At 46.4% G+C, this 13,860-nt stretch overlaps 1 protein-coding gene across 1 annotated transcript; it reads right to left on the reverse strand.

Moving 5' to 3' along the window:
- Nucleotides 1-287: 287 nt before the first annotated feature.
- On the reverse strand, nt 288-13,074 carry LOC100193172 (uncharacterized). The gene is made up of 8 exons (NM_001350092.1): nt 12,867-13,074; nt 1,861-2,089; nt 1,653-1,746; nt 1,351-1,474; nt 1,122-1,223; nt 878-1,029; nt 702-795; nt 288-561 (listed from the first exon to the last, which is right to left on the reverse strand). The coding sequence occupies exons 1-8, from the start codon at nt 12,999-13,001 to the stop codon at nt 376-378; spliced, it is 1,116 nt and encodes a 371-aa protein (NP_001337021.1). The 5' UTR covers nt 13,002-13,074; the 3' UTR covers nt 288-375.
- Between the last annotated feature and the right edge of the window lie 786 nt (nt 13,075-13,860).

The following is a 13,860-nucleotide window of genomic DNA, read 5'->3' on the forward strand; positions in this document are numbered from 1 at the left end:
CGGGCGTGAGCGGGCGAACGGTGTGGATTCACGGAAGCGAACGGACGGTGCAGATTCACCGAAGGCAGAACACAAAAAGGCAGGCTACTATTGCTTACTTAATAAGTAGTAGAGATTTATACTTTTATAAATATACTTTTTAAGATAAATACATATAAATATTAGGTTTCAAACTAAATAATAAAACATTTATTTATAGTCAAAATTTTATAAGTTTTATTTAAACTTTGTCAAAAACGACAACTAATAGAACATGGCAGTGACTATCTATATTATGAATCTTACGAGAAGAAAAGGTTCACGGCTGCCCGGTTTCAGATTTTTCAGTAAAGACGATTGCAGAAACATGCATACACACACATGTATTCAGCACGGTCAGGCAGTCTGGAAGACATTCTGGATCATCTTCCTCGGAGCCGCCATCGCTGCGGACTCGAGCTCCGAGATCTCGGCAGAACTCAGCCTCCAGCCGAGCGCGCCCAGGTTCTCCTGGACATGCCTCACCGTTTTGACGCCTGGGATAGGAACTGTGCCCTTGCACATGCACCAGTTGATGGCCACCTGCGTTGGTAGTACGGGGCATCATCTTTGAATCACGAGGAACACTTCGACGATCGCGCATCGTAGTTGCGACGTGCTGGTAGGCTGGTGCGATCATAGAATCGTTTCAGCAAGCCGTTCTGCGCTCGGTAAGCACTTACCTGAGGCATGGTCTTCCCCTTCTTTTCGGCAATCCTTCTCAGGCAAGACAGCAGAGGCTCCAGCCCAGGAAGGATTTGTCGGAACAGCACTGACCTGCAGAAAACGTGCATTCACCAACCATTAAAACAAGAGTTCAGAAACCAAAAGCAAAGGCTATCAATCCCAATCCGCTCACCTTGGTCCTTTTGGGAGGTTAGAAGCACCATACTTCCCAGTGAGCATTCCTAATCCAAGCGGGCTATATGCGATGATGCGAATGCCCAATGAATCACACACACTTTTCAGCTCCATCTGATCGTCACCCATGCTCAGTAACGAGAACTGAACCTGTACGACTAAGAGCTTTCAGAATACAGATGATGCGATACTGAACTGGGAGTTATATAAACATGCAGAGCCAACTGTTTCCCTGCAGGCACCTGAGCTGAGCTCAAGGGAACTCCTCTAGAAGCTAGATAGCTGTGGATCTTCAGAAGCTGCTTCGGCCCGTAATTGCTGACACCGACAGCACTTACAAGGCCCTGAGAAACAAAGCATGCAGTCAGAATGTGTGCCTAGCTGGTCACAGAGAGTGGAGTCCAGCAATTTCAACAATGACATGGCATGGTAAGTTCACAATCTGAAGTGGATGTTTCAAAGTTCAGTGACCTTTTCATACATTTCAACTAGTCCATCCCAGAGGGCACGCTCCTGCAAGGGTGCATAGTTAGCAGTAGACCAATGCAGCTGCCCTATCCCGAGCCTATCAAGTTGTAATCTTTCCAAAGAAGACCTGAGAATAGACACTCCATGGGTCACATAAACACTCAAACTAGGTTACACTCAGTTTCTGCTTAGTAATTCGCAAAGCGTTCGTGCTAGTCTGCAAGTCCAGATATTTTGAAGAAAATCTGTACTGAACAGAGTGAAATTCAGGTGGTGTACATGAAACAAACAAATCGGGAGAATACTTGCAGGCGCTGACAAACTGCCCCGATGTAAGTCGCCAAGGATATGCAGCAAACTTAGTTGCTATGACCACATCATCTGGAGATTTAATCCTCCCTGGCATAATACAAGGTAACAAAGTTAAAGCAGTACTGTAACTGAAAAAACTGACAGGAAGAACTTTACTTCTTGGATTCCTGAAACCATTTCGAGTCCTTGTGTTAATCTTACCTTCAAACTCAAGGATGAATTTACCGAGTAGCCGTTCGCTCTGTCCGTTCAGCCTTCCAGTTCCGTAAGAGTCAGCAGTGTCAAAAAGGTTTATGCCATTCCTTAGAGCCAGATTGAAGCAATCCTGAAGTTCGTTGTCCATGCTTTCTTGATAGCCCCAAAGTAGCTGGTTTCCCCATGCCCATGTTCCAAAACCCATGGGGGAAACAGAAAGGGGACCGATTTTCACCTATATTTATGAACGATAATGTACTGTCAGGAGATTCAGGTGAAAGAAATCGACAACCCGTTGAATTATCTGCTTGCACTTTTCAGTTATGCAGATACTCTAGTATGTCTTGGTTTCGACTTTTCACGTGGCTTACTTTTCAAGAAGCCATTCTAACAAAAGATAACCTCCAAAAGAGAAACTGGAAAGAAAATGACTCTTGTGTCTTTTGTATAGAGAAGGAAAGTGTGAATCTTCTTTTATTTGGGCGTACAACAGGTCAACAGCCAAATATGTGTGGAGTCTGATAGCTTATGTCATAGTAGGCCTAGTAATTTTGATCAATACTGAAGATTTAGACTCCTCAAGAAGCCATTCTAACAAAAGAGAAACTCAAAAAGAGAAACTGGAAAGAAACTGACTCTTCTTTGGGTATACAACAGACAAATATGTGTGGAGTCTGATAGCTTGTGCCATAGTAGGCCTAGTAATTTTGATCAATACTGAACTTGGATTAAGAATTTAAGATCATTTTTTAACACAATGGCAGAAGCTGTGTCTTTCAATTAAGTAGAATGGAGTTGATCCGGTTTATAAGGAAAATCGGATCTGAAAACCAAACAGACACGCGGTTTATTAGATGGAAAACCTGTAAACAGTAACCACGATAGCTTAGATGACAAACCCTAGACAACTCAATTACACATAAGGCTTGTTCGGTTACGTCTGGATCTAAGGGGATCGAAGGACATCTAACAGAGCCCACCACTATTTGTCATCGTTGCTGAGCTTACCACAAGCAGCAGTAAGCAGCTCCGACTTCCCACAGGGAACATCAGCCACGGACCTAAGACACCTGACAGAGCACACCACATGTCGTCGTTGTCAAATGGTAAACCTGTCTATGCTATGGGCTTAGTTGCTATTTGTTAAACCATATGGCACATGAGAAATTCATTTTGTTTTGATAACAAGACGGTCAAATCTTCAACTGAGATCTGGGCAAGCCTTCACAAATTTGAACTGGAGAAGCAGGTTCTTCAAGGAGCGGAGACTGTCAAGATGATTGCTCCTTTCTTCCACATGAGAGGTCTGAAGCCGCAGGTGCAAGAGGAGCAACAGATTGTTCCATATGCTGGTCAAGTCTAATCATCGTTAGTGTGTTCAGCCTACCTACGTGCTGCTTCTTGCTGATGCCGAGAGACGTGTATTTGGAAGCCTTGTTTTTTGCCTGGTCGTTGTTGCCGAGTTTGGTTGTTACAATAGGATAACTTCAGCATCTTACCTATCTACATTCTCATATTTAAACTGTGAGAGAGTTGGAAGCGTGTGTTTGTATATTGATGATGATAGACAGCACATGTACATGTATATATAGGGGAGGAAGGTGAGAGGTAAAAGGAAGCCTTCTACACCTAAGGAAAGATCTAGAGTACAATCAGATCCTCAATCATAGTGATTGAGATCCTCCCCTAATCCTCTCTATCTATATCAGACAATACTTCCATATAGGGCGGCCGGCATATCTGCCAGGCGTCAGCCAGGATACAGTTTCTAACACCCCCCCGCAGTGTTAGCGTCCGTGGAGCGAACGGTAAGACTGGTCCGAAATTCAGTGAAGACTGCTGATGGTAAGCCTTTGGTGAAGATGTCGGCGTACTGGGAAGTCGTCGGGACATGTAGCACGCGAACAACACCGAGGGCGACCTTGTCACGGACGAAGTGAAGATCAATTTCCACATGCTTGGTGCGCTGATGCTGAACAGGATTGGAGGACATATAAACAGCACTGATGTTGTCACAATAGACCAATGAGGACTTGGGGAGAGGAACATGCAGTTCTGTCAACAACTGTCGTAACCAGGATACTTCAGCGACTGCATTGGCAACAGCGCGGTACTCGGCTTCGGCACTGGAGCGGGAGACCGTGTTCTGGCGCTTTGAAGACCATGAGACGAGGTTAGCACCGAGGAAAACAGCATAACCGGAAGTAGACCTCCTAGTGTCTGGACAGCCAGCCCAATCAGCATCAGAGTAAACCACAAGTTCCATTTGCGGAGAGGAACTGAGGTGAAGGCCCATCTGAAGAGTGCCTCGGATATAGCGCAGGATACGCTTGAGAGCAGCCAAATGAGGTTCCCGAGGATCGTGCATGTGAAGACAGACTTGCTGAACAGCATACGCAATATCCGGACGGGTGAAGGTGAGGTACTGTAGTGCGCCGGCAAGACTGCGGAATTCCGTGGGATCGGAGACAGGGTCACCGTTGGCTGAAAGTTTGGGGTTGATATCAACAGGGGTTGTACAGGGTTTGCAGTTACTCATACCAGCTCGCTCAAGTATCTCAATCATATACTGGCGCTGAGAAAGAGTGATGCCAGAAGCAGATTGTTGAACATGCATGCCCAGGAAGTGATGAAGGGGGCCAAGATCCTTCAGTGAAAATTCCTGTTGGAGAGCAGTAATAGTCCGCCGGAGAAGATTCATGGACGAAGCAGTTAGCACAATGTCATCCACGTAAAGAAGGTAAATCATATCTGTGCCCTTGTGGTAGACGAATAATGAAGTGTCAGACTTGGCCTCAACGAATCCAATTTGAATCAAGTGAGAAGCAAATCTACTGTACCAGGCACGAGGGGCCTGTTTGAGGCCATAAAGTGACCGATTGAGACGGCACACATAATCAGGATGAGTGGAATCTTCAAAACCGGTGGGCTGAACACAGTAAACAGTTTCGGACAGGGTCCCCTGAAGAAAAGCATTGTTGACATCAAGTTGGTGAATCGGCCATCTGTGTGAGAGAGCCAGGGAAAGAACGGTCCGGACTGTAGCTGGCTTGACCACTGGACTGAAAGTTTCTGAAAAATCAATACCAGGTCGTTGAGTGAAACCCCGAAGAACCCATCTTGCCTTGTAGCGCTCAAGAGAACCATCAGCTTTGAACTTGTGTTTGAAAACCCACTTGCCAGTCACAACATTGCAATTCGGCGGTCGAGGCAGAAGATCCCAAGTGTGATTACCAATAAGAGCAGAATATTCCTGTTCCATAGCGGAGCGCCAATTTGAATCAGTAAGTGCTGCGCGATATGTCCTCGGAATGGGGGACAGTGCGGCGGCTTCAAAAAGAGCAGGAAACCGAAGACCACTCTTGCCACGGGTTGTCATCCTGTGGTGGTTGACCACTGGATCGACAGGGACTGCACCAGCAGGAATAGGTGGTGCAGTGGCGGTCGTCGGAGAAGGTGCTGGAGCAGTAGCAGTGGGCGGGCGTCGAGAGTAGACCCGTCCGCAGAAACGATCAGCAGGAGTTGTCGTGCTATGGACGTCGGGCACGGTAGTAGACCCAGGCGGCAGTATTGTTGGTGCCGATGCGCCTGGGAGACCAGCCATCCGGGCAGGAGACTGGGACAGCGGGGCAGGCCCAGCTGGCGCGGCAGGTGGCTGAAATGCCACCTCTGAGGAGACGAGGGGCACAGCTGGCGAAGGGGCCACCGGTGGGGGTGGTGGTGGCAGACGAGTACCTGAAAAAGAAGACACGGGCGACAGTCCAAAAGGAGCTGCAACCGGGTTAGTGTAATTGTCAAGGAAATCGAAGGCCGCTGGTGGTGGGGGTGGATGGGAAGCCTCAGAAAAGGGAAACGAGGTTTCATCAAAAACAACATGACGGGAGATAATGGTGCGATTGGAGTGGCGATCAAAGCATAGGTAACCTTTGTGGTGGGGGGAATAGCCAAGGAAGACACAAAGAGTTGAGCGAGGGGATAATTTATGTGGAGTGGTGGCAGAAAGGTTGGGGTAGCATTTGCAGCCAAAAACGCGAAGGTGGTCATAGGATGGGTTGTGACCGAAGAGAGCAAAATGCGGTGTAGAAAGTGCGAGTGTTTTGGTGGGTAGGATGTTGAGGAGGTATGTTGCAGTCCCAAGAGCCGCAGCCCAAAAATTGGGGGGAACACTGGATTGAACGAGGAGGGTGCGGATGATATTGTTGATGGAACGGATGACACGTTCAGCCTTACCATTTTGAGCTGAAGTGTAGGGGCAAGACATGCGCAGATGGACTCCATGGGAGGAGAAAAAATTGCGGGCTTGAAGGTTGTCAAATTCGCGACCATTGTCGCACTGGATGCTCTGGATAGGGACACCAAACTGCGTACGAACGTAGGCAAAGAAATTGGTTAAGGTGGAAAGGGTGTCAGATTTGAGACGTAAAGGAAATGTCCATAAATAGTGAGAGCAGTCATCCAAAATAACAAGGTAATATTTGTGGCCAGACACACTGGTGATGGGTGATGTCCAGAGGTCACAGTGAATTAACTGAAAATTACAGGTGGCGCGGGAGGAAGAAATAGGAAATGGTAGACGGACATGTCGTCCGAGTTGACAAGCATGACAAGGATGAGTACTAGTATTTTTATTACAGGAAATTGCGGATGACTGCGCTAAATGTGATAAAACGGCGTGACCGGGATGTCCAAGTCGTTGGTGCCATAGGGTAGATGCAAGAAGAGCAGAGGCCGGGAACCGCAGGGGGTATAGTGGACCAGAGCTGTTACATCTGAAGATCTCGCGCCGAGTGGGAAGATCCTTCACAGAGCAGCCAAAAGGATCAAATTCAACAGAGCAATTATTATCAGTGGTAAATTGACGGACAGAAATCAGATCCTTAATGAGCGAGGGGGAAACTAGAACATTATGAAGAGAAAGGTTATAGGGAAGACGAGTGGTGCCAGTGGAGGTAACAGGGATAAGATGGTCGTTGCCAACGACAATATGAGTAGGAAGATGCTGGGAAGAGGGGGGATGAGATATTATACCAGCGTCAGATGTCATGTGACTGGAGGCACCAGTGTCAAAGTGCCACTCTTGTTGGGGTGGCTGCTGAAGAGTGACAGTTTGGAAGTTGGCAGCGAGGGTGTGTTGATCCCAGACGGGTGCAGGCGTAGAAGGATCGGCGTAGGCAGGGGGCGGCCCATATGCTGCAGCAGGGACAGCCCACTGACCAGGAGTGCCGGCGACGAAGGCATGTGGTGGTGGGGGCGAGGCAGCAGGCGGACGAGGAGTCGAAGGTGGACGTTGGCCAGGCCACATGTAGATGGCCCCCGTCCAAGGGTTGTAGTAGTTGTAGTTGGAGGAGGGTGCAGGGCCAATGATGCCGCTGCTGCTGTTGCTGGAGGTTCTACCACCGCGCTTGCCTCGCTTGCCGCGTTGTCCGGAGGAGGAGCCATGACCGGAACCGCCCCCGGAATGGTGGGAGGGCGGGCGCTGATGTGAAGGACGCCCAGCGGGAGCAGTGGGTGTAGATGACTTGGAGCTGCTGTTCTCGCCAGGTGGTGTAGTAACAGCAGCGAGAGCTGCTGCAGGAGCAGCATTGGTCATGGTGAGCTCCTCCAGAGTAAGATCATCGCGGACCTGCAAAAAAGTGGGGAGAGGAGAGGTGCGACGGAGGTGAAGGCCGAGCGCTTGAAAACGTTCGTTGAGGCCGCGAATGATGTTGAGGACAAGGGTCTTGTCGGAGACCGGCTCGCCAAGATCGCGAAGATCTTCGGCAAGCTTTTTGTAGCGGCGGCAGTAATCAGCTGCGGAGAGGTCGCCCTGAGTGAAGGAGCGGAAAGCTTGGTCGGCGTATAGAGTGCGCGTCGTGCGGTTCCCAAGAAATTGGGACTCAATGGCGAGCCACAGGACGCGAGCAGATGCACCGCGCTCGGAGATCGTATCGGCGAGGTTGTCGGTGATGGAGCCGTTGATCCAAGACAGAACAACGGCGTTCATGCGAGTCCAGTCGGGCGAGTGGTGGACAGCATCAGACAGCACGTGGCAATCCAGAGAGAATTTGGTGAGGGTTAGGAGGAAGGACTCACGCCACCGAGAGTAGAAGGTGGAGTTGACGTCGAGGAGAAGTGGAACGAGGGCCCGGATGTTCTGCACGGCGACGGCTTGAGCGTGCAGATTGAGAAGTGCAGCCGCTTCGTGTTGGAGAAGAGCGGCAGAAAGCTGGGCGACGGAGTCAGCACCAGTGCCGTCGGAGGTGAGGTCAGTGATGGGGGGAGAGAGGGCCGCCGCGCGCTCGTGGGCTGCACGGACGAGGGCCGCACGGATGCGGGCGTCGGCGGCGTCGCGCTCGCGCTGGGCGAGGGCGGCGTCCTGCTCTGCAGCGGCGGCGCGAGCCAAAGCAGCCTCACGGGCAGCCAGGGCCGCGCGCTCAGAATCAGCAGAGGCGTCGCCGTCAGGATCGGTGATGGCCGGAGAAGTTGGCTGGAGGTCGGCCATGGGGAGAAGCAGCGCCGTAGAGGAGGCGCGCGGGGGTGGAGGGCAGGAATCAGGACCTAGGCGGCTGATACCATGTGAGAGAATTGGAAGCGTGTGTTTGTATATTGATGATGATAGACAGCACATGTACATGTATATATAGGGGAGGAAGGTGAGAGGTAAAAGGAAGCCTTCTACACCTAAGGAAAGATCTAGAGTACAATCAGATCCTCAATCATAGTGATTGAGATCCTCAATCATAGTGATTGAGATCCTCCCCTAATCCTCTCTATCTATATCAGACAATACTTCCATATAGGGCGGCCGGCATATCTGCCAGGCGTCAGCCAGGATACAGTTTCTAACATAAACTTCACTCCATGCATAATGCAGTGTACAATACAAAATAATGTTTTAGATGATCGTGAACTGCTGGAAACGGTCTTATTCGGTGGTCTTAGGTCCTTGCAGGGGGCGAAGCTACGTGGTTAGCTGTGGATGCACATGCATCCCCCAAAATCCAAAATTCAGTTACAATAATCAAAATTTCACCATATAAGCATCCCCATAACTCATCCTTATGGACCCACAGGAGAGTTGCACCCCTTTATATTTGCTCTAGCTTCGTCACTGGGTCCTTGATGCCTGGTCCCTGGACCCTGGGTGATCAGAGGGTAGTCTACGGTTGCTGCGTTTTATTCTGCAGGAATGTTGTTGTACTGAACTTTGTGATTTCATTAGTACCTAAGGTTATCTCCAGCAACATCTATCTCCTATTTCCTCCACTATGTAAATAGTACAGTCTAAAATACAAAACAATTATTTAGTACGGCTGATTTTTGAAAGATTCATTTGACCATAAGAAACCATATACAAATACAAGGCTCGAAAGTTTGATTTACTCAGGTCAATATCCTCTGCCTAATTTCATGGTTTGCTAGATTGTATGGTGTCATCCACTAAATCATGTTTGTTCAGTTACAGACCATCCATACCACTATATAATCCAGCAGTTTAAACTTTGCAAAATCAATTTAACCCTATACCCATAACCTCCACTAAATCCACCAAACAAATTGCAACCAGACTTAACACAACATCAAAACCAATGGTTCTAATCGTTGGAGAACCATCTCTCCCTTTCTCACTCAAATCCAATGGACAATATTATCTGGATCATTCCTCACCCCTCCCCCTTTCCTTCCCCCGTGACCCCACCGCCCCAGCCTCCACCCACATCCCCCCTCACTCACACTGCCACCGTCATCTTCAACCTCTTCCCTCGCGCCACAACTGCCGCCATCGACTCCTCCCTTCCCCGACTGCTGCCGTCAACCCCTCCCCGGGATCGTAGCGTTAGCACGAGCTATATGGTAGAATATAAAAGTGAACTAGGTTGTGTCAGGTCTTACAAACACCCACTGAGACATTTTTAGAAATAGCAATAAAAGTATTCTTATTAATATAATGGGGTACAGTTCTCCTGCGCTTTTCGAGAAAAATAGCAATTAAAGTAGCAATATGAGGTCTAACCTCTACTGCGAATTAGCAATGGATCAATTTGTGGTGGACTAACCCAGAAATGCCAGTTTTAGATGCTTTGGTCTTTCTGCTTCTAAGGTTGTCTTCATTGGAAATAGAGGATTTGCATTGTAGATAACACTGTTTGCATAGTGAAGTTTGAAATAGGGGATATGAGAGAAGATGAGATGGGAGAGTTGCTAGAGATAACCTAATAGGCATATTTTTTGATAGCACTAGTTCTTAAATCTAATTCTAAATTTACCATGCACATCTGTAGGGTTTTGGGGAAAAATAGATTTGTTTGATGAATGTTGTCGATTATAATTATATAAAGAAATTATGTATATACCACTACATTTTTGTCTATTACCTTATTTGCCATCGTAAATATCCTAATTCCTTCTACACCATTCGGATACAATTTATTACTTTTCCATGTCATCGTCAGTGGCATAGAAACATAAGAAAATTATATGTCCTAATTCTTTCTGTGCCACTGAAGATGCATAAAAGGATAAGAAATTGCATCTGAGTGGTGTAGAAGAGATCAATACATTTACCATAGCAAATAAAGTACTAGAAAAAATTGCAATGGCATATAGGGAATTGCCCCTTTAAGGTAATACCTCTGAATCATATTGCTTTTGTCGAATCCTAGAAATTCAAAGTTTCGGAGCAATTATCTGAAGTGGTTAACAATCTGCAATGGTTCTCCATAGGAACAGTGCTCCCATTAAATTCCGTGCTTTCTATTTCTCTGAACTCTTTCTTCCTGTGGCGTCACTTAAGGCTAGTTTGGGAGCCAAGTAATTGGAGGGGATTGAGGGGGCTAAAATATCCTCTCTATTTAATTTTGAATATGACGGGGGATTTTAACACCCTCAGGGCTGATTTGGTGACCATGGAATTAAATGGGATCCATGTGTGAGGAATCCTCTTGCTATTTGCTATTCCATTTTGAGTAGCAAGTGGATTCCTCCCCATGAATCCCCTCCAATTCCTTGGTCACCAAACTAGCCCTCAATTCCCTCCAAATGCCTTGCTCCCAAACTGGCTCTTACGGTCTTACCAGCCCGCCCTCAATTGGAGTGGTAACTCAATGGCTCTTGGGTAACAGATTTTCCTAAAGTATCATGTGGGCCTGCTACTCGTTGAACCAAATGCTACCCACTTTCATGGCTACATGCTATTGACAAAAATTATGCTGATGGAGTATACTAGAGAAAAGAGCAGAGGTGTTAGTGTTGGTTTTTGGATAATGAAAGGTCGCTTTGCTTTGATACTCTGATTCTAATGCAACTATTTTGGTGCCTGACAATCTTGTATTTCTTTTCATTCATGTTTCATTCAAGCACGATGACATCCTTGATGGAGTACACTTTATATAAACTAGTGTAACTGAAATATGAACTGTGAGAAAACCATCCATACAATTGACTATTGAGTTCAATGCCTTTTTTTTGAATTGTCAAGCGGACATATTATCAAAGAAAAGTCACAGATGATAGTGTACATTGCCTTGAAAAAAATGAGGTCTGAGGGAACCTGCATGTGTGGGGGATACTGAAGTATAAGTTCAAAATTAAAATCGCTTCAGGCAGTGTCCCTCGAGAGATGCAGTTTCCTATAATCCTATAGAAGTGATTTCTATGGAGTTATCTCTTGTATCACCCCCCCCCCCCCACCCACACACACACTCTGTCAAAGGCCGTAGGCCGTAGCAACGGCGATACGCAGTACACTCAGGCCAGCAACAACAGCTCCCTGGTATGGCCTTGGGCCAACGCGGTGGTGACATGGCTGCATGACAAGAAGCTACAGCCGCACTGTGTGACAGCAGGAAATGATAGATGCAGCATATGTTGTGTGGTAATGGACTAATGGTACATCAACTAAACTTGGAAGTTTGGTTTACTCAGGCCAATGTCCTCTGTCTGATTTCATGTTTTGCCATCTCATCTAGGTAGGTTCTTTCCAACCACAATAATCCAACGTGGGATATTTAGGTTTCCGTGCAGGACTTCGTAAAGAAGAACAGCAGCATCAGTAATGGTAGCCATAATCTACTGCAGGTTTGAATTATAATAGTACATCCGCCGAAGATCCATGGCTAGACTCTAAAAGGTACTATGGCTAATCTAATCAAGCTCCATGTCTAGTGGAGCCTGTGGTCGTTGGATCCTAGTTGTGGTTTGTGATCAGATTCTGTTTGAATTTCATGGTCTAAAATATATTCACTAAACTTTAGATCAAATTTCCTCTATCCAAAAATATATTACTTTCTAAAGATAAAATTTATCTCAAAATAAATAACATTCTATATAAATATAGAACATTGCTTTCTAACACGGAAGCTAATTGTAGACGCATGCAAATGGTAGCTGTCAAATTCAGAGGATATCCTCTAGAAAAAAAAAAAGAGATACATGTGTCTTTTTCTAACGTTCTTAATCTGTCAAAAAGTTTCTAAAAACTTGTTTATTATGAGACTGAAGGATACCACTAAACTAAAGTAGCTCAACTTTAATGAACTACTGGAGTATACTTTAATCAGCAAGCCAGGAAATCAAGGTTCATTCGCGGAGATTCAGACAGAACATCAAGTTTGTGCGGGGTGTCCCGTTCTTTTGCCTGGTTCGTAATGGCAAGCTGTGCGCATTCACCTCAGGTCATGTCACACTCACACACGCGTTGAGTGGTGCACAGTCCTAGGAGTAAAATGCTTCGAGTCGCGCACTGTACATTTTTTTAAAAAAAAACGCAAACCATGCGATTCCTAGACGCTGCACGCCTGCACCGCACTAGCAGTGGAGCACTAACGTTTATTCAATTCAGTTGTCAGCGATACAGTATCAGTAACACCCACGGACCCACCGGGCTCCTGCACCCTAGTAATGGCGTGTATATGCGCGAGTACCAAATGCAATCAGGATTACTGCGCCTGCGGCCTGCGGCCTGCTTGACTTGTACTACAGTCCTGAAGAGAGAGAGAGAGAGAGAGAGAGAGAGAGAGAGAGAGTTGCTGGACCTTTTCCCATGGCCAGAAGAGCGGCCCGAGCCGAAGGGCGGCGGCAGGAGGACCAGACGCCCGCCGGAGACGGCACGGATTCGCGGCGAAGGGCGTCGCCGGCGCCACCGCCCCTGCGCCGGGAGGGAGAGCCATCGGTGGTGGAGGCAGCACGGTGAGCGCGTGAGGCTGGTCTGGGAACGGGTGGGACTGGCACTGGTTCAGCCGCGCACCGGGTCTATCCGTTCGTCCGCCGAAAAAAATCCTACCGGTTGCAGTTTTGCTTCTAGGCCGGGCTCCACGGAGCGCCGTGGCCCACCAGTAGGAGACCCAGCCTGCGCTAGTTGTTGTGGCCCAGGCCCAACCAAACGGTGCTGTGAGCCTGCCATCAGGGATGGATCAGATCGAAATACAGACAGATTCGAATATCACAATTTATTATATTATAATTCAAATTTAAATATAAATACGTATATTAACAGATATTAACGAAAATCGATATTTTTAATTCGTATATATACTCAATTTTGGAGATAAGATGTATCTACGTACTTACCAATAGTTTCATAGTACAACAAAGTCAAAAAACATAAAATACAGTTATCTAACACAATAGATAAAACCAACTTTTAAAATAAAAATAATTTCGTGGATTAATATGTACAGTATTTAAAAAGTTATATATAATACTTATTAATTACTAAACTAAAATAAATTAAAATTCAATTCTAAAAGCATATAAATAAAATAAAATACTAATTAGTATAATTAGGCAAAATAAAATTAATGAAACTTGATTTTATATATCACTAATAATATTAAAATTACATTAGCCACAAATAACTTCTATATAACGATGCATATCATCCATTATATTATTTTTTATTTACAAAATTAATAAGTCATAAGTATAAGATTTAGATGCTATCAAGATAATATATACTTAAGGCTCTACCTCGATGGAATTAATGAATCAGGTCATTAGGTGCTCCAGAAAATCGTGGAGCAGGAGCTA

The sequence above is a fragment of the Zea mays genome, chromosome 5 (genome assembly GCF_902167145.1).
Source record: "Zea mays cultivar B73 chromosome 5, Zm-B73-REFERENCE-NAM-5.0, whole genome shotgun sequence".
Lineage (NCBI taxonomy): Eukaryota > Viridiplantae > Streptophyta > Magnoliopsida > Poales > Poaceae > Zea > Zea mays.

What these genes read in the sequence shown, in the direction of transcription:
- LOC100193172 (NM_001350092.1), bottom strand. Translation starts at nt 13,001, where the DNA reads ATGGCTCTCCCTCCCGGCGCAGGGGCGGTGGCGCCGGCGACGCCCTTC. An exon ending in ATTCATCCTTGAGTTTGAAG is followed by an intron (nt 1,747 to 1,860) that starts GTAAGATTAACA and finishes GTATTATGCCAG; the next exon opens with GGAGGATTAAATCTCCAGAT. An exon ending in CAGTTTGTCAGCGCCTGCAA is followed by an intron (nt 1,475 to 1,652) that starts GTATTCTCCCGA and finishes GTCTATTCTCAG; the next exon opens with GTCTTCTTTGGAAAGATTAC.